General features: G+C 38.1%; 4 protein-coding genes and 4 long non-coding RNA genes across 10 annotated transcripts; 1 reads left to right on the top strand and 7 right to left on the bottom strand.

Annotated features, from left to right (window-relative positions):
* Positions 1–1,483: 1,483 nt before the first annotated feature.
* On the bottom strand, positions 1,484–3,656 carry LOC103407082 (peroxidase 72). Its single transcript, XM_008346035.4, has 4 exons — positions 3,306–3,656; positions 3,013–3,204; positions 2,742–2,907; positions 1,484–2,090 (listed from the first exon to the last, which is right to left on the bottom strand). The coding sequence occupies exons 1-4, from the start codon at positions 3,528–3,530 to the stop codon at positions 1,678–1,680; spliced, it is 996 nt and encodes a 331-aa protein (XP_008344257.2). The 5' UTR covers positions 3,531–3,656; the 3' UTR covers positions 1,484–1,677.
* Positions 3,657–4,906: 1,250 nt separating this feature from the next.
* On the bottom strand, positions 4,907–6,127 carry LOC139189425 (uncharacterized). Its single transcript, XR_011573332.1, has 3 exons — positions 6,099–6,127; positions 5,923–5,977; positions 4,907–5,244 (listed from the first exon to the last, which is right to left on the bottom strand). It is a non-coding gene; the product is annotated as an uncharacterized lncRNA (long non-coding RNA).
* On the bottom strand, positions 6,123–9,661 carry LOC114820321 (uncharacterized). Of its 3 annotated transcripts, XR_011573331.1 has the most exons (7): positions 9,086–9,660; positions 8,288–8,340; positions 8,109–8,195; positions 7,904–8,012; positions 7,727–7,819; positions 7,420–7,486; positions 6,123–6,307 (listed from the first exon to the last, which is right to left on the bottom strand). It is a non-coding gene; the product is annotated as an uncharacterized lncRNA (long non-coding RNA). The 3 variants fall into 3 exon arrangements; XR_011573330.1 differs by lacking the exon at positions 6,123–6,307 and having other exon boundaries at positions 7,176–7,486; positions 7,564–7,819; positions 9,086–9,661; XR_003767798.2 differs by lacking the exon at positions 6,123–6,307 and having other exon boundaries at positions 7,176–7,486; positions 9,086–9,656.
* Positions 9,662–9,906: 245 nt separating this feature from the next.
* On the bottom strand, positions 9,907–13,521 carry LOC139189415 (uncharacterized). Its single transcript, XM_070808365.1, has 2 exons — positions 13,032–13,521; positions 9,907–10,695 (listed from the first exon to the last, which is right to left on the bottom strand). Exons 1-2 carry the CDS (start codon positions 13,519–13,521, stop codon positions 10,463–10,465), a joined length of 723 nt encoding a protein of 240 aa, XP_070664466.1. The 3' UTR covers positions 9,907–10,462.
* Positions 10,562–13,878, top strand: LOC139189421 (uncharacterized). Its single transcript, XR_011573329.1, has 2 exons — positions 10,562–10,695; positions 13,032–13,878. It is a non-coding gene; the product is annotated as an uncharacterized lncRNA (long non-coding RNA).
* On the bottom strand, positions 10,824–12,947 carry LOC114820318 (uncharacterized). The gene is made up of 4 exons (XR_011573328.1): positions 12,631–12,947; positions 12,461–12,529; positions 11,682–11,744; positions 10,824–11,002 (listed from the first exon to the last, which is right to left on the bottom strand). It is a non-coding gene; the product is annotated as an uncharacterized lncRNA (long non-coding RNA).
* A 44-nt stretch (positions 13,879–13,922) lies between the features above and the next one.
* On the bottom strand, positions 13,923–16,736 carry LOC139187555 (peroxidase 72-like). Its single transcript, XM_070808361.1, has 4 exons — positions 16,397–16,736; positions 16,104–16,295; positions 15,832–15,997; positions 13,923–14,498 (listed from the first exon to the last, which is right to left on the bottom strand). The coding sequence occupies exons 1-4, from the start codon at positions 16,619–16,621 to the stop codon at positions 14,086–14,088; spliced, it is 996 nt and encodes a 331-aa protein (XP_070664462.1). The 5' UTR covers positions 16,622–16,736; the 3' UTR covers positions 13,923–14,085.
* A 2,234-nt stretch (positions 16,737–18,970) lies between these two features.
* On the bottom strand, positions 18,971–22,756 carry LOC114820323 (protein ALP1-like). The gene is made up of 4 exons (XM_070810654.1): positions 20,833–22,756; positions 20,499–20,724; positions 19,812–20,412; positions 18,971–19,731 (listed from the first exon to the last, which is right to left on the bottom strand). Exons 1-3 carry the CDS (start codon positions 21,280–21,282, stop codon positions 19,934–19,936), a joined length of 1,155 nt encoding a protein of 384 aa, XP_070666755.1. The 5' UTR covers positions 21,283–22,756; the 3' UTR covers positions 18,971–19,731; positions 19,812–19,933.
* Between the last annotated feature and the right edge of the window lie 1,433 nt (positions 22,757–24,189).

Genomic DNA, 24,189 nt, shown 5'->3' on the forward strand with positions numbered 1-24,189 from the left:
TTGTTGTTGGGTCGCAATCTTTCTTCATGTCTTCATGTCTACTTATTTATGTTTTTTTTTTTTGGGTACCATGAATGAATTCGTTTCATTAATAAATATCAAGAATAAATAAGGTGACAACGAAAGGGATAAGAATAAAGTGAGGGAGGAAGTAGGATTGGAAATGGGTGCACTGGGGATCTTTGAGGAGTTAGGTTTATGTGATAATCTTGACTTCTTTTTTTTCGGCTCCAAGGGATGCAGCTCCAGATCATGAACAGTTTCATTTGATTAAATTTACCTAGGTACATTTATCACCATTTGATTTATTTGATGGTTAAGATTCAACATTACAAAATCTTTCATTAAAATCTTCTCAAATCTTCCAAAATCTATAGGATTTTGTAGAAATCTATATAATCCTATGAAATCCATCACGTATCAAAATCTATTAAAATCCCCTCAAATCCAAGTTTGACTACACCCCCCTAAAACACTTAAATAATCTTAGGTGGAAGAAGGAGACTTCTTGTATACCATAATCATCATTTAATTAACAATCTTTTTATCAATTATTGATTAACATTTTGAAATTAAATGCTAATTAATTTAGATGATATGGCTGTCCACATCAAATGACACCTTAGGTGATACAAAATTATGGTAAGAATAGCATTATTGGTGGATCAAACTGTTTCATGTGAGTTTTTATTTTCATGTCTTAATATAGAAGACTATGTCTTGGCGCTATATGAAATATGAATATTAATTAATAATAGCATGACACTTCGAATTCGATATGATAAATTTTTTTAACCCTTAAATTATGTATCGAAAGAGTAGTATGAGATAAAATGTATTTCCGATTTTATCTAATCTATCTGGAGGCCTATTTTAGTGTCACAAACTTTTTTGTTTTCATGCCGGGAGGCTTTTAACAATATTTAGTGTAACATCTCACATCGCCCAGGGGAGTGATCCTTAAATGTATATTCTCATCCTTACTTAGCACGAGGCCTTTTGGGAGCTCACTGGCTTCGGGTTCCGTCGGAACTCCGAAGTTAAGCGAGAAGGTGGCCAGAGCACTCTCATGATGGGTGACCCACTGGGAAGTTGCTCGTGAGTTCCCAGAAACAAAATCGTAAGGGAGTGGTCGGGGCCCAAAGCAGACAATATTGTGCTATGGTGGTGGAGCGGGGCCGGGAAGTGATCCACCCCGGGCCGGGATGTGACATTTAGGTTATGAAAGAATATGAAAAAAAAAAAATCTTGTTATTTTATTTGAAAAAAAAAAATAAAAAACTTTGGGTCTCAGTTTTTTATTCCTAACTCATAGCCTTCAAGTGATTTTTCTTCATTACTTATAGGCGCTTAATATCGACACATATTTAACTGTTAAATTTAATTTAATTATAGAAATTAAATGACCAAAGACAGTTAAATCAAATACAACGGTCAAATATGTGACTAGGAACGGAAGAAAATTTCCAAAAAGCCAAATGAATGAAGAAAAATGGTGCAATTTCCATTAAATTTCATCAAGTGATGCCCATAATTTATCCTTGAAATCACAAAATACACACACACACACACACAAAATGCCCACAATTTATCCTTGAAAGCACAAAATACACACACACACACACACACAAAAAGAAGAAAAGCGAACTCCATACAAATTTCCAGCACCCTCATAAGCTAAGAGTTAACCTTCCTGCAGCTCTTCCTAATCTCTCCCCTCGACCCCGTAATCGGAGAAATATTCCCCATCTTAACCATGGACTTGGCAAACTGCTCAAAGAAAAGCTCATTGTTCTCTGCATACTGCTGCACCAACTGCTTTGACACCTGACTTTTCGTGACGAGAACTTCGTCCGAGTTCAGAAGCCCCTTGATGGCCAGCAGGTTCTTGAAGTAGCTGTTGTCGAACTTTGTAGGGCTCACAAAGTCCATCACGAACAGGTTCTGGTCCCCGCCGGATCTCGGGCACCTGGTTCGAAGCTGGGCGGCGTAGGACTGGTCGAGGGTGAAGTCAGCCAGACCGTTGCCCGACTGGTTGTAGAGCCTCTGCCTGAAGGAGGTGCACCTGGCATTTCCAATGGTGTGGCTTCCTGCATGAACACAAAGTTTAGCGCATGTTAATATTTGGGTAATTTTTATTTTGCATGTTGGAGTTGTGTGGCTAGATACAAGTTAAATGTTAGTGATTACTAATAGCACCAAAGTCTTTTGAGATAGTACCCGACGGATTTGGATCCTCTCCGAGGTAACTGGTCAAGATCCTCCTGACCAGTATTCGTGAACCGTTGGATTTTTATCCAACGGCTACAAACAGGGGACCCTCTAAAAGTTATAATAATTGTAGCTGTTGGATAAAAATCCAACGGTCCACGAACACTGATTAGGAAGATCTCGACTAGTTGTCTCGGAGAGGATCCACTGTCAGACTAGGTGGGCTCCAACATAGTGCAAAAATTGGGAAATTAATCTCTTGGTGCTAATTCTTATAAAGTTCATCCACTTTGTGAAAATTAACCTATTTCACCCTAGTGAAAATTGGCCCACTCCACCTTAATAACATCGAACAAAGTTAATCACTCAACAAACATTGACTGTAAAAGGATAAATTATAGTCCACTTCTATGAAAATTCTTGGTTTTGCCCTTGAAGGTTAAATTTGAGATTAATATCGGTGATACCCACACCGATTTTCTGTAAAACAAGGTAGTATATATAAAATGGTGTGTTGGGAAAAAATTTACCAGATAGTGCAACAAGATCAACAATGTCGAGCTTTTTCAATTTGAACTTGGTGAGAATAGTTTGGAATGTGTTGTTTGGGGCAGGAATGTTGTTGTTGGAGCCACTCAAACTTGCTCCTCTTGAATCCCTTCTTCCAAGTGGGACCTCCCAGTTTGGCCCACCAGTCTGAAATTTTATGCAACAATTGACAGACAGCATATGTTAGAATTTAGGCTTTTGTCACACACCATGCAACTTACAAAAAAAGCTAAAATTTGTAGAAGCACTTACCAGAACAGTTGAGTCTCTAGCAGCAAGAGCCAAAATGTCAGCACAAGACACAGTGCTGGGGCACTCATTCTCCAGTGCAGACTTGATTTCGTCAATCACTTCGAACCCTCGCGCTGAATTCTGGTTCGGGACAGACCTCTTTTCGGTGATTATGTTCTGGCTGCTGTCCAGCAGAAGTGATGCATCACAACCCTGCAAAATAGGTAGCAAGTAGCAAAACAATCTTAAGTACCTCACTCACATAGATGTACGTGTAACTAGAAGTAACTGGGACACTTTTTGTGATCGTATACCTTCACGAAACAGTCATGGAAATGCAGCCTGAGCAAAGAAGCTGCCATTCGGGTTTCCCTAGCAACTGCTTTCGCAACAACGGACTTGACAATCTCTTTGGCTCTGGGGCAGGAGCGGTCATAAAACTGTGGGTAGAGATACCCACCAGGAGTTTTGTCACAGAAACATAGTGGAGAAAATGCAAGAAGAGAAAGAGCAAGAAGGAAGCTCAAAGAGTTGGCCATAATAATGTGGTTTCTTGGAGAAGAAGACTTGAAATTTGAAGACTTTGGTTTGATGAATCCTTTGGTTGGATTGATGAAATTTATAGAGGGGACTTTGTCGGGGGAGAGAGAGAGAGAGAGAGAGAGAGAGAGAGAGAGAAGCTGCATGGAGTTGGTAGCTTACGATTGCAAGCTGCTACACCAGTAGACAGGATCAAAAGAGAAGGTTGGAGTGGTAGCTTTCATGCTTTTGGCAGATGACAAATCATAATTATGGTAACTTCGTTTCTAATTAAGATGATAATAAGTTAGAAGGTCTAAGCTTGTTCTAGAGGAACAAATCTTTTTGACTCACAATGCAAAACTGCTAGACATAAAAAAATTTACAGTGTGATTATGAAAATTTTATAGTGTGATACTGGAATACAATCATGTGGTATAATCAGTCTACATGTCACAATATAAACTAACCACGGTTCTTTAGAGTTGAATGGCTACAGTATCAATCAAATATTCATGATACCATAACACATGAACTGGCTATACCACACGGTATTTTAGATTTGGAATCCGAAATCCAACTAGATTGACATGTAATCATTATAAAGAAACATTAAAGCCTCTTTCACTTCATTAGGAGATTGGCATCTTTTATATTTTCAAAATGAGAATACTTCAATATTGGTGTTCGATCACATCATTCATAAGTACTCTGAGCAAAAACGAGGAACTCCATGCATTTAGTTTCACCTGATCCCGAACTAGTTCCGCCTAGTGTAAAAATTAAATGCCCAAGTTCCGGCTCCCCGAATATGCTTGTATCAAGGGAAAAAAAACCTAGTATACATGTCTTGTATTATTGTTTGCTTTTGCCTTCCTTACTAATTCATGAGTTCACATTGATTCCATTAGTTGGTTAATCATTAAATTTTTCCGTTATCATGAAGCTTATATGCTCGTGGCTTTCTGAGAATCAATAATTTTCATAGATAATTGTTGCGCGTTCAATGTGTTGTCCTGTTACATACTTACACCTGTTTGGGCATGTTAGAAAACTTGGATTAATCCAAAGAATATGATAACGGGAATATTAGGTTAATCTGGACGGTCCAAAATCTATAATAAAGATATCGTAGGCTTGGTAGGAGAACTACTTCTATAAGCATCCCTTAATTGCAAATAAAAGCATATGCCATTACATATAGCAAGTATATCCCTAACATTGCACTTGACATATTAACGAACAAGCATATGACTATTTTGTCTAGTCGCATTCAATTTTTACTTTGTTAAAGAAGATTCTAATTTCAAAGCTCATAAACGATATTTGTTAATTAAAAAAAAAACATGATATGAATTGAATTCGTTTGACTCACAATATCACCGTGCTATGACAATTTGATCTCGTTGAAAGACAAACATTTTGCAGTGAAACTTCTAAACCTTTGTGTGTTATACTAGTACAAGTTAGCTGATATTCAGCGTGCTATGAAAATTTGATCTCGTTGAAAGACAAACATTTTGCAGTGAAACTTCTAAACCTTTGTGTGTTATACTAGTACAAGTTAGCTGATATTCAGTGTCATGACGGTCAAATTGCACCATATCTTCTTTCATTGGGCCTCGGTGTTCCTCGAGTAGGAGTATGAGAAGGTGAACGTTCCCAAGAGGCTTCACTGGCAAAGGCAGTATTAAGATCTTCGTGTCGGGTGTAACTTTGCCTTGTGTCACTCACCTATTTTTGTATCCCCAAATTAAGAACCATTAGAAAGTATACAGTGGACATGGGCACTGATTAAGCTCAGTTGCCTTGTAAGGTTTCTCTACAATTTAAAACTAAAGCATCTTGCAGCAGGATCTATTTGTTCCTAAGAATTCGAGTCTAACAAAGAAATGTTCTAGGACAATGCAGGGAAATTGCCGTCTTAACAATCAGAAAAAATCATGATGATTGTCCTCATAAAACCTATACATTTACCTAAGGAATGGTGCCCAACATGCTTCAGTTCCCCCCGGGCTTATGGTTGAGCCCCTTATTGCATGGTCCGCTTTACGTTTTTAAGAAAGCAAAGAGTACTCATCATAAGAATATTGTTGATTAAATAATGGGCTCGTTTGGAAGGGTTTTTAAAATGATCGAAAACGCGTTTAATGAAAATGTTTTTGGGTTCGAAAAACACTTGAAGTGCTTCATTCACTTGCATTTTTAGTAAGGATTGGTCTCAAAATCATTTTAACAAAAAACGTTTTCAGTTATTTAAAAAGTACTTCCAAACGAGCTTGATATTATATTTCGGCCACATAAGTAGTTTAAATTCATTAGCCTCTCATATGCATAAGTCATAAGGCAACCAATCATTTGCTAAGTCCAAGGCATACAACATAAATCTTAATGCTAGTGATGTATGCTTACAGTTTCTAAACAAGCAGATATAATTTGTCATGCCCGGCAATGCGTCTATCCCACGCTGTATGTGATCAAGCGTAAATATTAAACATATAACTGAAGACATACCAATTGAGCCTACGATGACAAACTGGAAATTAAAAAACCATCCAAGATATTGAAGCCAAAGAAATAAGGCCTACCTTCTGTTCAACTCGAGTCTTGTATATAATGTTGGATATATGTCAACAATCTATGATAAACTTGCATATACTAATAATAAATATATTACAGAGAATAAACAAGATGAAATATTATTTAAGCAGAGAAACAGAAGATCGAGGCTTGCGTACTGCAATGTTTTTGAAACAAAAATTTCGTCCATACTCAGTGCTTGTAGTTTTACAGACGTCTGCTTCACCAAGATTCAACGATCTAAGTTAGAATTCCAACACCGGAAAACTAGACTTCTGGCGAATTTGTTTGTGGTACTCTTAGTATGCTTGGTATATAAGGATTGATGATTTTCAGTGTATTGAATGATATGTAGATGCATGTATTTATAGTGAGCATATGTCTATTTGCAACATACATGTTTTTAGGAGGCGACTGTTCAATGCAAATGGTGTGTTGCTTCATGTGTTTCTCAGATATGTTCATAGGCTCTCAGACTTCATCTGAAAGGATGAGTTTTTTCATAAAAAATAATTTAATTAAATTCGAAATTAATTAAATTTTTTAATTTTCAAAGCCTGGCGAATTTGTTTGTGGCACTCTCAGTATGCTTGGTATATAAGGATTGATGATTTTCAGTGTATTGAATGATATGCAGATGCATGTATTTATAGTGAGCATATGTTTATTCGCAACAGACATGTTTTTAGGAGGCGACTGTTCAACACAAAGGGTGTGTTACTTCATGTGTTTCTCAGACATGTTCATACACTCTCATACTTCATCTGAAAGGATGAGTCTTTTCATAAAAAATAATTTAATTAAATTCAAAATTAATTTTCAAAGCCCTCCCCCCAGGCCCATCTATTGATAATTACACCCCAAAGCCCAACCTCAAGGGTGAGTCCAATTTTATTCTCCAAGATCCATCACTCAAATTACTTTTTATAAGGGACAAAACCTTATAAAGTGAGGAAATCTTGTGGTGGTGAGCAACGTGGGATAATGAAATTCTATTCAAAATTTCTAACATATAAACCCTCCACAACAAAACAGTGTCGATGATGCAGTGAATCTGATCTGAGACAGATCGCTCAAACATCAACTTCAGCTAAAAATAAGGCTATACTGGATTGATTATAAGGATGTGTATGATAGACCCCCCACCGTCCCTCGCAAAGCGAGGAACCTTGTTGGCTTTGGGTCGCCTTTTTAATCTGTTTGTTGCCATTGAATGCCTATACAGCATACGATGCAGTTGCTCACATCACATGTTTTAGTTATCGAATTTTATCATGGCAATTGATAAATATTTGTAGTATGGATATTTTTCAGTAGGAACTGGCTTACTTGCAGGATACACTCCAAATGTAGCCCATCCCGTTGTAATCTCTCCACTTTTGCGCCTGCCTATGTTCTGCGATTGAGCAAACCAAGCTCTTTCAGTTGATATTATTACAAACCACTACTGGTATCAATTTTCAAGACATTTACCCACTCAGTCAGCCAATTACATTTCACCAGCAAGTTCGACTGCAAGAAGTGTCGCTTTAATACGATTTGGCACATTGCATCTCCAGAACTTGTTCTCTTAAGATAGGTTATGTTTCTCCACAGTTTGAAACATGAGAGTTTTAAGAGAGCAATATGAGCTTACCGCACATTTTGGCAAGCAAAAACTGGATGGGCTCATAACCCTCCACTGGGTAGTGATATTTAACTTCATATGGAGTATCACGTGCCCTTTCACCTGAAAATTACAAATAGGAATTAAGAAGACGTTGTTGTAACTTGTAAGGGATATCAACACCCACTGCAGTAAAGATACCCTTACATCTCCATGCAACAGTTGAGATTGTGGGTGAGGGTGACAAAGTTGGAGGGGGGCTCCCAGTTGCTCCCGACCCTAATAACTTAACATCCAGGCCATTTTCTGGTAAGACCTGCAAATATTTAATCAAACTGAGGACAGATAATTTGAACATTTTATTTACTTATAAATGGTTTTGCATGCATCAAAGTGTACGGAAGCCGAGCACCTTAATATTAGGTCTTTGCACCAAAGTGGAAAAGGAAGCAATATTGCAGCCATAGAAAGGGTTACACGTCTCTGTTCGGTCCCAAAGCTGCAAAATGCACTTTATAGGTCAGATTGATGGAGGCTACTTTTTTCTTTTCTGGTTTAGGGGAAGGAGATGTTAAACGACTCATCCCATACCTAAACTCGCAGTGAGACTTTTCATAGCCTAATTGAGTCATGCCATCGTAAACCTGCAAGTTCACAAAAGATACATATTAGTCCCCAAGCTAACATTCAACATGCAGCATGTGTTGGATAATTAGGTGATGCATATTCTGTCCACTTCACACATTTTCGGTGTTCATTCATCTTCAGAAAAATAAGATCAAATATTCAAAGTTGGCGCAATATGTAATGATTGCCTCAACAAATATTTAACGTTACATTTTACCATAATGAATTGACAATGAATTGAACTGTGGAGGAATTAAACTTTGAATTTTTGTTCAAGCTGTTTTATATAATAGTAAAGGGGTGTGCTATTTACACACATTTTTTACTTCTCACACATCCCTTATTAATTTATGTTCTTTGATCTTTTTCAATTGATCTGATCTGGTGACCGAAAATTAGAAGAGTGTGTGAGAAGTAAAAATGGGTGTGTGGATATCACACCCCAATAGTAAATGAGAAAGCTTAAAACTTTTTAAAATAATGCGAGGATATAATGGGTAAAAGGTGAATTGGTGATAAATTGTTATTCAAAATTAAGAGCTAAATTTATGGCAACAATTGTTATTGTCACTTTATCATTGACTTGTTTAATACATATTTGATAATTAACCATGTCTGTAATTTGATTAGTTTATTTTGTTTTTTTGCATGATTATTTTAAAATGTATATAATAAAATTATGTTAAATTCAAAAAATTTTATTGTTAGAAATTCAACAGCCTAGAAATATAGCAGTTGAAAATCCAACGGTTCGGAACATACCAAGTCGCCCCTCTCAATCGGGTGTGAGGGCGTCTGCCAAGCGGGCCTCGCTACCTACTTTTGGTTGGCCCAAAAACTTGAACTCTTGCGAACCGCACGTGCCTGACCCAAAATCTCACCTCAAACGGACAGGCGCGTGAGAATGGCCCGATTGTTAGGTCTGGGGGGTTGGGCCCGCTGAATGGCCCCAAGGTAGGCTGGAGCTGTTTTTGCTGGAGTGGGAGGATTGACTCACTCAATTGCAAGGGCAATTCAAAGAGGTGGAGGTGGAGTTGCTCCAACTACTCTGCAGACCAAAAAAGGGTAGAGAAATTTTCCAAAAGTAAAAGAAGAAAAAAGAGAAAAGTGAAAATTGATGACAACAACAAACAAGTGTTAAAAATTGGAAGAAAAGGGAAAAAGGAAAAAAAACAACCCAAAAATAAAAAGCCACAAGAAACCATATTCCAAAATGCAAATTCCATTCCATTTTATATTTTTCCAAATTCCTAAAACAAACAAAAATAAGGAAAATTAATAAAAATAGTTTGAAAACTTTGTGTTTTAACGATAAATATAAAATAAAATGTAAAGTAAATAGTATTAGAATTAACCTTTTAGTGTAAAAATATAATTTTTTATTAAAATGAACAGTACTGGAAGATTTTCGTTAAAATTTAAAAAAAAAAAAAAAGCAAAAAAGCATTGAAAATTCCAAAAAACAAAAACAAAAAGGCCTCCAAACACTCCCACACACAATAGAGAGAAGCAGCACCTCTCAACCTCGAGCTCCGCGCTCCGCGCTCCGATTCTCTGTAAAGAAACACAATCGAACAGAAGAATTACGATCAAAGCTTCAAACTTTCCCATTAATTTCACAAAATTTGAGCGCCAAAATCCATCGGAGCTTCGGCAAAAACCTGGAAACTATCATTATTTACAAGCGTCTTCAATCGCAGAGAGCCAAATGTACGAACCCCACCGGCCGCAGTCGAAAACCCAAACCCTAGAACTATGCCGCCGGGACTCGCAGTGACGGAACTTTCAAACCCTAGAAATAGCCAAGCATTCCGTGGGGTGGGTCGCGGCGCAGAAGCGGTGGCTTCTGGCTTTTCTCGTCATGGTCTCCCTCTCTACCATGATCGCCTTCTTCATCAGAGCCGCGTTTGACACCTGCGATCGCGGCGGCCTCGACGTCGTCGATAAGAGGGTTCCGCTGGGGGCGCCCATTGGAACCAGTCCTAGCCCCCTCAGCTTCATGAAGTCCAAGCTCGTGCTCTTGGTCTCCCACGAGCTTTCTCTTTCTGGTAATGTCTCTGTCTCCATTAGATTGTTATCATTTTTATGAATTTAATGCATTTTTTATATTAATCGTGTTTAATTAGTTGTGTTAAGTTTTTAATGACTTATTAGATTATACAAACATAGAAAGTTAGCAGCTTTAGATGAAAAGCACCACTTGTATCGGTGGAATCTGTGAGCATTAACTGGTTTTCGATAACCCATTTGACAATAAGTCCTTTCCTGTCTCGCATTAAATACAGCACCAGAAACTTTGGCACCAACTTCCTTCATCTTGGCAACAATCGATTCGGCCTCCTCCTTCGTAACCCCCTTCTTCAACAGCGTAGGTGACACGCCCCGATCCCGATATTTCCCCGAATACTAGGATAGGCACGTGCTGGCCGACACCCGAGGGTGACGAAAGCCATTTATTGAGTGTAATTGCTGAAAATAAAGGATAGATAAAACTTATAAATGTAAAAGAATAAGGAATATGCATTTAAGGAACGTGTTCAGAGCATACAACTAACTAGAACACTAAAGAAAATAATATGAAATTAGATGAACAAAGAAATGGGTCCTACATCGAGAGGACTCGAAGATACCGAAGCGGAAGTGCCTGGATGCCGGGATTGTACGCCTCGATTCTAAGTCCTGAAGGGGGCGCAAAACAAACATGAGTGGACCGATTTGATATAAATATAATAAAACAATTAACAACTTACTAACCCCCAGGTTTTATGAAAACACATATATAATGATAAACATAGGTTTTCCGAAACCTAGCATGATGTGCAGTATCTCAAATCATAACTCATATATAATAATCACTAGTGAATTGTCCGATATAACCTCCAGGCCCCATGCCGGCTCCCCGTCTCTGAGCAGACAGTCAGAGGAAAATACACTTCAGGCCCCATGCCGGCTCCCCGTCCCTGTGCTAAATAGCCAGAGGAAACATACTCCAGGCCCTATGCCAACACCAAACCGTCGCCCGGGACGGACCGGAATCTATCCCTACGTCCCGTAGCGGAAAGGACCACTAGGTAGGTACAAAACCATTGAACATATATATATTGAAAAACAACTTCATAGTATAAAGTCATCCATCATCTATACTATAAAGAGGTGTTCGAAACATGTTCTAAATATCATATCGTCATCCATCAGATATTCTATAAGAACACGGGTTATAGGAAAAATAGTAATAATTCAAAATAGCCTCAGTAAGCATGTTATCTCACAAAACGTTTCATAGAACATAATCATCAAATCATGTTTTTCATGTATGCATTTCTACTATTAAAACATGCTTTTGAAGGGGTCCACTCACAGTACTTAGCCGTCGAAGAGCCACGCAAACTAACGAACAAGAAAACGTCACCAATAATTGCCCCTAAGCACATAAAGGGTCCAATTAATAAAACTCTATTTTAACAATTGAATTTGGGAAAACAGACGTTGGAAACGGATTCAGAACGTCGAATTACCCTAAGAAGGGTCCCGGACAAAAACCCGAAAAGTCAACCCTAAAGTCAACGTTGACCGGGGTCAACGGTCAAATTAGGTCTAACGGGTTTTAGGCTTGAAATCTGGATTAAGGTTTAGGTTTAGGTTAAATAGGATTAGGATCTATTGGGTTTTGGAATTCTAAGGTTTTGGGTTAAAAGGGTTTTGGGTGAAGAAATGTGGTTTGGGCCTAAGCCCAAACACATACACACCACAAACACACATACACATGCACGGCATGCACATGCATGCATGGCATGCATATACACACACTTAAACACACACACACAAACTCACACACTCACACAGCACACACACACTAAATATACATACACACACACACGGGTACACACTCACACACCCACACAATCTAAAACACACACACACATGGCCCAAAGGCCTCACAACCAAAAGGGTTGGGCTCAGCAGGGAAGGCCCAAAGGGCTTGGTTTTGGTGGGTCGCCGGACCCAATGGGAGAGAAAGCCGGAATTCGGCCGGAAAATGCACAATCTTTAAACGACCATAACTTTGTCAAAACTCAACGAAATCAAGCGAGACAAAAACGAAAGTTGTAGCCCTTGAAGAGACGAAGAGAATGGTACCTCACACGACGTCTAACTCGCCGTGGTTTGACCGGAAAATACCTCGAAAGCCGTCGGACTCGCCGGAAACTGGGTAAGATTCAAATGAGTATAACTTTTCCAATACTCAACGAAATTGAGTGAAACAAAAAGGAAAGTTGTACTACTCGACGAGACGAAGAGATTGATACCTTGCACGCCGGCCAACTCGTCGTGGTTTGGCCGGAAATGGCCTCGAAAGGGGCGGTGCTCGCCGGAGCTTACTCCGTGTCGTCGAACTCGCAGGGCAGGGTCCGGGGTTCGTTGCGAGCCTCTCTTCGATGGTGACTCGGTCCTAGTGAGTCCAGGGGAAGAGAGAGAGCCGAGAGACAGACAGAAGAAGGAAGAAAAGAAAACAGAAAAGAAGAAGAAGAAAGAAGGGAGTTCACGGGGGAGGGACAGAGAGAGAATGAAGAGTGACGGGAATGGGGGACACAAAAACAGAAGGTGGGCCCCTTGGGCACACCATTTAAGACCCAAAACAATTTTAAAAACAAGATAAACTCAAACTTAGTAAAAATACGATTTAAATTAGGGGCGGGTGTAACAGTAGGCGCCTTCTCCACCAAGTCCTTGGCCTCCTTCAGCCCCAAATCCGTAAACGTCCGCACCTCCTTAATCACCTTGATCTTCGCCGCAGCATCGAAAGAATCGAGCTTTACATCAAACACCAACTTCTCCGCCTTCTCCTTGCTTTTGGCCGCCGCCGCGCCGCCCTTTCCGGCCCCCCTCAAGCCGCCGAATCCCATCCCGGGCATCATCATCACCATCCCCGGCATCTCCTTCACCCCCAATTTCTCCCTCAGAACCTCCGTGAGGTCCGAGACTTCGAGCAAAGTCAGGCCCGAGATCTCGTCCGCGATCGCCGATACCGACTCGGACGGCGGCGGCGTCTGCTCCGGTACAGCGGTGGTGTAATTGCACACTACATGAGAGAAAATCTGGGGCTTCGATTGGAGAGACGAAATGGGAATAGGATTTGGGGGGTTTAGGTTTTTTTGAATGCGGGAAAAATGTGGGGAAATGAGTCGTAAATATCTCATTTTTTTGGGTTCGGGAATGCGATTTTAGGGAATTTGAGGAAGCTATCTGGGCATGGCGGTTGTCGTCGGAGCATAGAATTTCAGAAGGTTGGTGCGTCCATGGCTTTGAAGCTCTGAGAAAAAGAGTGAAGAGTGACTGGTATGGCGCGAGGGGAGTAACCCGCTGAAGCCTGCAGGCTTAAACCCTATGGGGACGAAGGGTTATGTTTGGGCTTTGTGAAGTAAAATCAATTATGAGCCCAAATCCGTTTTGGGGCCCAAAAACACCATGTTCTGGTTTGTACAAAATATCTATCTTACTTACAGACGCTCAGTATCGACACATATTTGACCGTTAAATTTAATCTAATTGCATAAGTTAAGTGATTAAATACAGTTAAATCAAATGCAACGGTTAAATATGTGACTAGGAACTGAAGAACATTTCCAAAAAGCCAAATGAAAGAAGGAAAATAGTGCAATTTACATTAAATTACATCATGGGATGCCCACAATTTATCCTTGAAAGCACAAAATACACACAAAAAAAAGGAACTCCATACAAATATCTAGCACCCTCATAAGTTAAGAGTTAACCTTCCTGCAGCTCTTCCTAATCTCTCCACTGGACCCCGTAATCGGAGAAATATTGCCCATCTTAACCATTGACTTGGCAAACTGCTCAAAGAAAAGCTCATTGTTCTCTGCATACTGCTGCACCAACTGCTTCGACACCTGACTTTTCGTGACGAGAACTTCGTCCGAGTTCAGAAGCCCCTTGGAGGCCAGCAGGTTCTTGAAGTAACTGTTGTCGAACTTCGTAGGGCTCACAAAGTCCATCACGAACAGGTTCTGGTCCCCGCCGGATCTTGGGCACCTGGTTCGAAGCTGGGCGGCGAAGGACTGGTCAAGGGTGAAGTCAGCCAGGCCGTTGCCCGATTGGATGTAGAGCCTCTGCCTGAAGGTGGTGCACCTGGCATTTCCAATGGTGTGGCTTCCTGCATGAGCACAAAGTTTAGGGCATGCTAATATTTGGGTAATTTTATTTTGCTTGTTGGAGTTGTGTGGCTAGATACAAGTTAAACGTTGGTGATTACTAATAGCACCGAAGTCTTTTGAGATAGAACCCAACGTCTAAATAGGTTTGGTAGGTTAACACAACCTAGCAAGGCGGAGCCACTGGCGTACTAGGTGGGCTCCAACATAGTGCAAAAATTGGGAAATGAATCTCATGGTGCTAATTCTTATAAAGTTCATCCATTTTGTGAAAATTAACCTATTTCACTCCAATGAAAATTGGCCCACTCCACCTTAACAACACCGAATAAAGTCAATTACTCAGCAAACATAGATTATAAAAGGATAAATTATAGTCTACTTCTATGAAAATTCTTGGATTTGCCCTTAAAGGTTAAGTTTGAGATTAATATTGGTGTTGGATCAGGTTTAATGGTGGACCCACATCGATTTTCTGTAAGACCATCTCCAAAGGAGATGTAAAAATGTCCAAATCAGCAATAACAGTAAAAAAAGACAGCTACAATGTTTTCTAACCAAGAAGCCAAATCTGATGTGGCATGACATGGAATAGCAGCTCTCCTTTGCTATCAAATTTGACAGCAGCTTCATATATTTTTTTAATTAATTTTGACAGCAGCTTCAAATAATTTTTAATTAATTTTTAAATGTTATTTTATTAATTTTTTTATCAGATCTGCAACTCTCCTCTCTACTCGAACATGAGAAGCGCCGCTCGTCCTTCTTTTTCCCTTTTCTCAGAACCAAACCCAGAAACTAACCTCACAATCTCAACCTAAAACCCAAATGGAAGACTCCATTTCGCACCGTTGCTCAAACAAGAGCTCTCGAATCCTCGCTGCAATGCCTAGGCTACGATTCGAGGAAGATCGTCGCCGACGAATTGCAATCCCTCGGCTACAATTCCTCCACCTACAATCCCTCGACTTTGGTTGTGGCCTTTGGATTTCAAGTGAGTTCGTGTATATCAATATGATGGTAGAGGGCGATAGATTGTTGATGGAGAAGAGAAGCAGGTATACAAAGATTCAGAAAATAGAGAACGAAGATGATAGGAGAAGTCTAGAAAGAAGGGGCATAAAATAATAGTTTAATAAAATAAAAAGAAAAGTAAATAGTATAATAAAATAATATTTAATTTAACATACCGGGTGGAGAGCAAAATTTTGAAAGATGTTAAAATGCCACATAGGCTGTTAAATTCAAATTTTATGTTTAAAATTTAACATCTCCTTTGGAGATATTCTAAAGCAATTAAGTATATATAAAATGGAGTGTTGGGAAAAAATTTACCAGATAGTGCAACAAGATCAACAATGTCGAGCTTTTTCAATTTGAATTTGGTGAGAATAGTTTGGAATGTGTTGTTTGGGGCAGGAATGTTGCTGTTGGAGCCACTCAAACTTGCTCCTCTTGAATCCCTTCTTCCTAGTGGGACCTCCCAGTTCGGCCCTCCAGTCTGAAATATTATGCAACAATTGACAGTCAGCACATGTTAGAAATTTAGGCTTTTGTCACACGCCATGCAACTTACAAAAAAAGCTAAAATTTGTAGAAGCACTTACCAGAACAGTTGAGTCTCTAGCAGCAAGAGCCAAAATGTCAGCACAAGACACAGTGCTGGGGCACTCCTTCTCCAATGCAGACTTGATTTCGTCAATCACTTCGAACCCTCGCGCTGAATTCTGGTTCGGGACAGACATCTTTTCGGTGATTACGTTCTGGCTGCTGTCCAGCAGAATTGATGCATCACAACCCTGCAAAATAGGTAGCAAGTAGCAACACAATCTTAAGTACCTCATTCACATAGATGTACGTGTAACTAGAAGCAACTGAGACACTTTTTGTGATCGTATACCTTCACGAAACAGTCATGGAAATGCAGCCTGAGCAAAGAAGCTGCCATTCGGGTTTCCCTTGCAACGGCTTTCGCAACAACGGACTTGACAATCTCTTTGGCTCTGGGGCAGGAGCGGTCATAAAACTGTGGGTAGAGATACCCACCAGGAGTTTTGTGACAGAAACATAGTGGAGAAAATGCAAGAAGAGAAAGAGCTAGAAGGAAGCTCAAAGAGTTGGCCATATAATAATGTGGTTTCTTGGAGAAGAAGACTTGAAATTTGAAGACTTTGGTTTGATGAATCCTTTGGTTGGATTGATGAAATTTATAGAGGAGACTTCGTTTTTTTTTTGGGGGGGGGGGGGAGAGGGAGAGAGAGAGAGAGAGTGAGAGAGAAGCTGCATGGAGTTGGTAGCTTACTATTGCAAGCTGCTACACCAGTAGACAGGATCAAAAGAGAAGGTTGGAGTTGGTAGCTTTCATGCTTTTGAGCAGATAACTAAATCGTAATTATGGTAACTTCGTTTCTAATTAAGATGATAATTAGTTAGAAGGTCTTATCTTGTTCTAGAGGAACAAATCTTTTTTACTCACAATGCAAAACTGCCAGACAGAGAAAATATATTAGTACAATGAACCTTATAGAAATTTATTAGTACAATGGACCTTGCATCCTTAGTACAATATTTTGGTACACTAATTGATTGCAAGACCATCAGATCTTGAAAAAATTTCAACGTAATACTTGAATACAATCACGTGGTATAATTAATCTACGTGTCACAATATAAACTAACCACGGTTCTTTAGAGTTGAATGGCTACAGTGTCAATCAAATATTCATGATACCGTAATACATGAACTGGTTATACCACACGGTATTTTATATTTAGAATCCGAAATCCAACTAGATTGACATGTAATCATTATAAAGAAACATTAAAGCCTCTTTCACTTCATTAGGAGATTGGCATCTTTTATATTTTCAAAATGAGAATACTTCAATATTGGTGTTCGATCACATCATTCATAAGTATTCTGAGCAAAAACGAGGAACTCCATGCATTTAGTTTCACCTGATCCCGAACTAGTTCCGCCTGTGTAAAAAATGCCCAAGTTCCGGCTTCCCGAATATGCTTGTATCAAGGGGGGGAAAAAAAAAACCTAGTATACATGTCTTGTATTATTGTTTGCTTGCCTTCCTTACTAATTCATGAGTTCACATTGATTCCATTAGTTGGTTAATCATTAAATTTTTCCGTTAATCATGAAGCTTATATGCTCGTGGCTTTTTGACTTGAGGATTAATCCAAAGAATACAGTGACATATTAGAAAAGTTGGTTAATCCAAAGAATATGATAACGGGAATATTAGGTTAATCTGGACGGTCCAATCTATAATAAAGATATCGTAGGCTGGGTAGGAGAACTACTTCTATAAGCATCCTCCCTAACATTGCACTTGACATATTAACGAACAAGCGTATGAGTATTTGGTCTAGTCGCATTCAATTTTTACTTTGTTAAAGAAGATTCTAATTTCAAAGCTCATAAACGATAATCGTTAATTAAAAAAAAACATGATATGAAATGAATTCGTTTGAATCACAATATCACCGTGCAATGAAAATTTGATCTCGTTGAAAGACAAACATTTTGCGGTGAAACTTCTAAACCTTTGTGTGTTATACAGGTACAAATTGCACCATATCTTCTTTCATTGCAGGATCTATTTGTTCCTAAGAATTCGAGTCTAAGAAAAAATGTTCTAGGACAATGCAGGGAAATTGCCGTCTTAACAATCAGAAAAAATCATTATGATTGCCCTTATAAAACCTATACGTTTACATAAGGAATGGTGCCCAACATGCTCCAGTTCCCCCGGGGCTTATGGTTGAGCCTCTAGTCCGCTTTTCTTTTTAAGAAAGCAAAGAGTACTCATCATAAGAATATTGTTGATTAAATAATGAGTTCGTTTGGAAGTGCTTTTAAAATGACTAAAAACACATTTAATGAAAATGTTTTTAGGTTCGAAAAGCACTTAAAGTGCTTCATTCACTTACATTTTTAGTAAGGATTGGTCCCCAAATCATTTTAACTAAAAATGTTTTCAGTTATTTAAAAAACACTTTCAAACGAGCATGATATTATATTTTGGCCACATATGTAGTTTAAATTCATTAGCCTCTCATGCGCATAAATCATAAGGCAACCAATCATTAGTCATTTGCTATGTCCAAGGCGTACAACATTAATGCTAGTGATGTATACTTACACTATGTTTGGATGGAGAATTTCTAAATTTTCATAGAATTCTAAATGACGGGAATTACAATTCCCAGTAATTGAAATCATGTTAATTGAAATTTCAGTGTTTGGATGTTGGATACATGGAAATTGCAAAATGAAGGGAATTACAATTTTCATTGTTTGGATATTCCCTAGAATTTGTATTCCATAGAAGAATACAAATTTGAAAAAAGAAAAATGTTAAACTGTTAACAAAGTCATCAATGATAAAGGTCATCAAACCCCCAAGATTGGGGCTGCCAAACCCGCACTAAAGGGAAAACTGTCTAAATTTTCCAGCAATTAAGAACTTATCAAAGGTTTGCAATAATATTTCATTGGAAAAAAATGTTTGCAATAATATGATAAAAGTTGATTGAAGTAGGAAAATCCCTGTAAAGCACACTTGCAAATATCAACCAACATTCGTGACATGCAAGACTTTTATTCTAACTAATGTCTTACTGAAAAACACTAAAATGAGAAACATAATGAAAACAATCTTATGCGCCTTGTGAAGTAAGCAATAATACCATATTCTTTTTCTTCTCAATTGGGAGAGTCTTCAACATGAGAAATTGCTTGTCATTTTCGATCAACCAAGCACATGCTTTGATTTGTTCTTCTTCACTGAGATCTAGTATTGCATTTACTTCATCATATACCTCTGTTGGATCAAGTTTCTTTGTGTCTGCAGAAATATAGTCTTGAAATGATGAAGCCATCTTGGCAAGTGAATCTGCAATCACATCTTTAGGCGTGGTTGATTTTCTTTTTGTATGAGGCACATCAACAAAACTTGCTGCCTTTCTCTTGCTTTGAGTCTTTTGACCATTGGTTGAACTAGGTGAAATCTCATTAATAATTTCAATATCTTCTAAACCTTGTGCATCACCAACCAAATCTACATGATCAGGTTCATTATGTGGAGGAGTCATAATCTCCACGGCTTCTACACCTGTTTCAGCACCCTCACCCGTCGCTCTATCTTTGCCACATAAATCCACTATATCATCCCAATTTGGAATGACCTTCCAACGAAAGCTTTTAGCACCAACATGTGACTACCAATCAAAACATAAAAGATCAAAAAGCAACAATTAAAAGAATTTCACACACAAAAGAAAAATAATGAATTTGTTACCTTCACGTACTCTTGCCAGGCAGGGTCTTCATCTACACTTATCATCTTTTTGGTTGCATCCCAATTAAATCCACTTTGACTTAGTATATCACTCACTATTGCATAAAACTTTTTCCAAGACTTCACACGATTTCGAATGTTATCTGCAATGCCAATGTATCACGAAATGCTGTCCATTCGACTGTAGCTTGAACAGATGTAATCCCATCAGAGTTATTTTCATTTTCCTCTCTTGTTGAACGATTTAACAACTCTGAGTCGACAGATGCTAAAAATTGTAAATCTTGAGCTTCTAAAACTGGATCAGTAGCTTGCTCGGTTCTAATAAAATTATGTAAGACACAACATGCATTTATAATCCTAACTTGTGTTTTAATGTCGAAAAAGGATGGTGTGCGTAATATGCTCCATCTCTTTTTTAACAATCCAAATGCCCTCTCAATAACATTCCTTGCCCTTGAATGACGCAAATTATATAGTTCTTTGTAGTTTTCAGGTCGACGGTTTCCAACCCATTCTTTCAAGTGATATCTAGTTCCACGGTAAGGTGCTAAAAACCCGGGTCCATTAGTATAGCCAGCGTCCACAAGATAATATTTATCTACAATAAAAAATTTAGAGAACAAATTTAGATATATTTTTAAGTTTTTTCTTTCTAATATAAAGCTAATTGGTATCATACATTACCATTTGGAACATGAAACCGGTTACTCCTATGTAAAGCATCACGCAAAACACGAGCATCAGATGCAGAGCCTTCCCATCCAGGTAACACATAAAAAAATCTTAAATCTGGACCACAAACTCCTAACATATTAGTGGATATATCACCCTTTCTATCTCGATATCTTGGTCTTTCCTCAGCCGTTATTGTTACTGGTATGAGAGTTCCATCAAGTGCTCCAAGACAATTCTAAAAAAAATGTCATACAAATGAAAAAAGAAAAGAAAAGATAAGTCTAAAAAGCTAATGAAGATATCAAACGAAGACATTTATTTGGTATAGTTGTTGATTGATTACCTCAAACCACCGCCACTTCTCTCTTTCAGAATTGCCAATAACACATGGCTGATATTTCACATATTCTTGAATAACACATGGCTGATATTTCACATATTCTTGACTTATTTTCATCATTGCATGCAACACATTGTGAAATTGCCGACTAATTGTTTCCTTGGAACGATAATAATGAAAACCGATGACTCTAAACTTCAAGTTGTGGGCAAGTATATTCAAAAAAATTGCAACAGATTCTTCAATGGACACATTTCTCGTGCGAACTAATCCACCAATCCCTTGTAAAATTTCACATAACTGCTTAAATGCACTCTTGCTAACTCGTAATTGTTCAATGCACGTTGAATCCTTTCCATCGAACAATCGGCCAAGGAAAGATTGCCTTTCTTGATCCCAATCATTTGAAGGTTCTTTGAGAAGAACACTCGTACTATACCAATGCATGACCATGACAATAACATATATAATTGTGCTGACAATAATTTTCCTTTTTTTCCTATTTTCCTCTTCATTTATAGCACGCTTTCACTTTAACCTCATTAGCATGTCTACAATATGAGTATTTTCCATACCTGTTTGAATGTATGAACAAAGATATATTGTGATATATGAATGTAAACACACAAGGTTTTTTAGGCAAGAATGAGGTGATGCAACCAAAAAAACAAATGAACTAACACCAAAGGCACAACATTTGATCAATCTTGGCTATTGTTAATGTGATCATCGTAAACTTATATATTTGATATAGATGGGATCTCTGAATCCCAGTAGGACTATACCAATCCAACACTTATTTATATTGCTAAATGCAGCAATGAAAGTCACGACTTTAATCATACTAGCATCTGTATTTTAGTTTTTTGACAGTTAACCTTCAAAAGCACAATATCTATAACAAGGAACTAACACCAAAGGCCATCAAAAACTAAAAATGGGCTCAATTGATGGTGGTCAAAAACCATGTGTATGGTCATCTCCCCAAAGAGGATGTAAAATTGACATAAGAAAGCAGATCTTCTACAACAGATCGTTGAATATGAAGAATATTGTTGCAGAAGGATTTGATATGGATTACACATTGGCACAGTACAAGCCAGAAATCTTCGAGTCTCTTACATACAATGGAACTATCTAGAAGTTGGTGTACGATTAAGGATACCCTCGTGAGGCTTGTCTATTCTGTCTCTTACATTTCAAGAAGAAATTGATATTGCTAACATATCAGATATTCAATTAATCTGGTTTAATATTGCAATTAATCCAGTAGTGTTAGTGCTTTTTAATTTCAACACTTAGCATACATCATTTACTACCATTTTAAATTATGAGCAAATCATTCCACCCTTCCTAGATAAGGTTACAGAGCAAATAGACAATTCAATCGGAGAAATAAAACATAATAAGATCACACCCAAATGGCAATTCAATCGGACAATTCACCCTTCCTAGATAAGATAGCACCCAAAAATACATGATGCTTACAGTAATAAGATCGCAGCCTAAAATACATGATCGCACCCAGATAGGGATGGAATGAAACCAGAAATACATGATGCTTACAGGAAGATCGTACCCAAAAAGCTAAAAATAATTCAAGATAGAAGAGAGTAGAGACGCTGACCTAGAACAAAGGAAGAAGATGATTCCACAATCGAAAATCCCTTCGAAGATTGGAGAGTTAACAGAGTGAAGATTGTGCAGCCCTTTTGTTGTGAAATTTGGCGGTAGATATCCGAGTTTGGCGCCCTAATCCTGAAGTTTGGCGCGCACAAAATCTCCCCGCGGATGAATTCGGGATTCTCATCGTTGTTGGAATTGTGAAATTACACCTCTTTAGGCGGAAATTAAACTCGGAATTCTTCATCCCTAATTTCCACCTTTTTTTCCCGTAGAATTTGCCGTTTCTCGCGCTGCAAGGTTCCCAAACGAGGGAAAACTGCTTTCCCATCCTAAATTCCCTAGTTTAAGTCAAATTCTGTTTTATTTTACCACATCCAAATGGAGTGTTACAGTTTCTGAACAAGCAGATAGAATTTGTCATGCCCGACATGCTTCTATCCCACGCTGCATGTGATCAAGCGTAAATATTAAACATATAACTGAGGACATACCAATTGAGCCTATGATGACAAATTAGAATTAAAAAACCATCAAAGATATTGAAGCCAAAGAAATAAGGCCTACCTTCTGTTCAACTCTAGTCTTGTAAATAAACCCTCCACAACAAAACAATGTCGATGAAGCAGTGAATCTGATCCGAGACAGATTGCTTAAACATCAACTTTAGCTATAAAAATAAGGCTATACTGGATTGATATATAAGGATGTGTATGATAGATTTGTTTGGGTTAATATTTAACACTGGACTTAATGTATTGAGGCCCAAAGATGTCACAACGGAATGTGGACTTGCCCGAAGCCCATCAATAAAGCCTGAAATAAAGTGAAGCCTTCTCAGCCAAGGTGCTAGGATTAAAAGCACACCACAAAGTAGCATACAAATGTCCTATTGATTTTCCTTATTAACACTAAGATTTGTCAATTGTAGCATATGAAAATAAGAGTCTTTCCCATAGAAGATTGTTTTATCTAACTCCTTAATATGTCACAAAAATTGGGCTGATGTCCCTACTGACCAGCCACCGAAAAATAATTATTAGACTGACTTACACTTATCTAAAGTCTACAAAATTTTATATGCAGACACTAGACACAGAGAGATACACTCGTACAAAGTTTTGGGATTTTTGGAGTTGATTTTCTATTTAAATTAAATCAAACAAAAATAGAACAGAAACAGATTTTTAAGTAGTTCACAAATTAATAAAAACGAGTTAGGGGAATTGCTATCCACCACAAAATAATCATGCAAACATGTTATGTTTCATTCAAATTTCTTTTATTTCTGGATGAAGATACTCAAGTTGGCTCAATGTTAAAACTCAACCTATTACTCTTTCTTATGTAGTATGTTAAGAGAATGGCGTTTTCAACTTAACTTAGTCCCTAGCATGCAATCGAGAATGACGTGTTCATAGATTTAACAAGTAGAAATCATTAAGAACAAAAAGAGTTTGAGTCATCACAAGGCATCGTAAGTACTGGCGTTGTCTTACATATCATAGAAATTAGTTCACACGTTAATCGCAATTAACAAGTACTACTTTATAACATATGTAGGTCCTCATTCGACAAGGGCAAGCACACACATATTCATAGCATTAGAATCCTAGATATGCTTACTAAGTATGCATCCATAGAAAACAAATAAAGAATTCATCAATGAGACAAGTAGTGAACCGATTTTCATCCATTCATAAAAGTAATTCAAACAAAATGTCATAACAAACTTAC

This window comes from Malus domestica, chromosome 02 (assembly GCF_042453785.1).
Source record: "Malus domestica chromosome 02, GDT2T_hap1".
Lineage (NCBI taxonomy): Eukaryota > Viridiplantae > Streptophyta > Magnoliopsida > Rosales > Rosaceae > Malus > Malus domestica.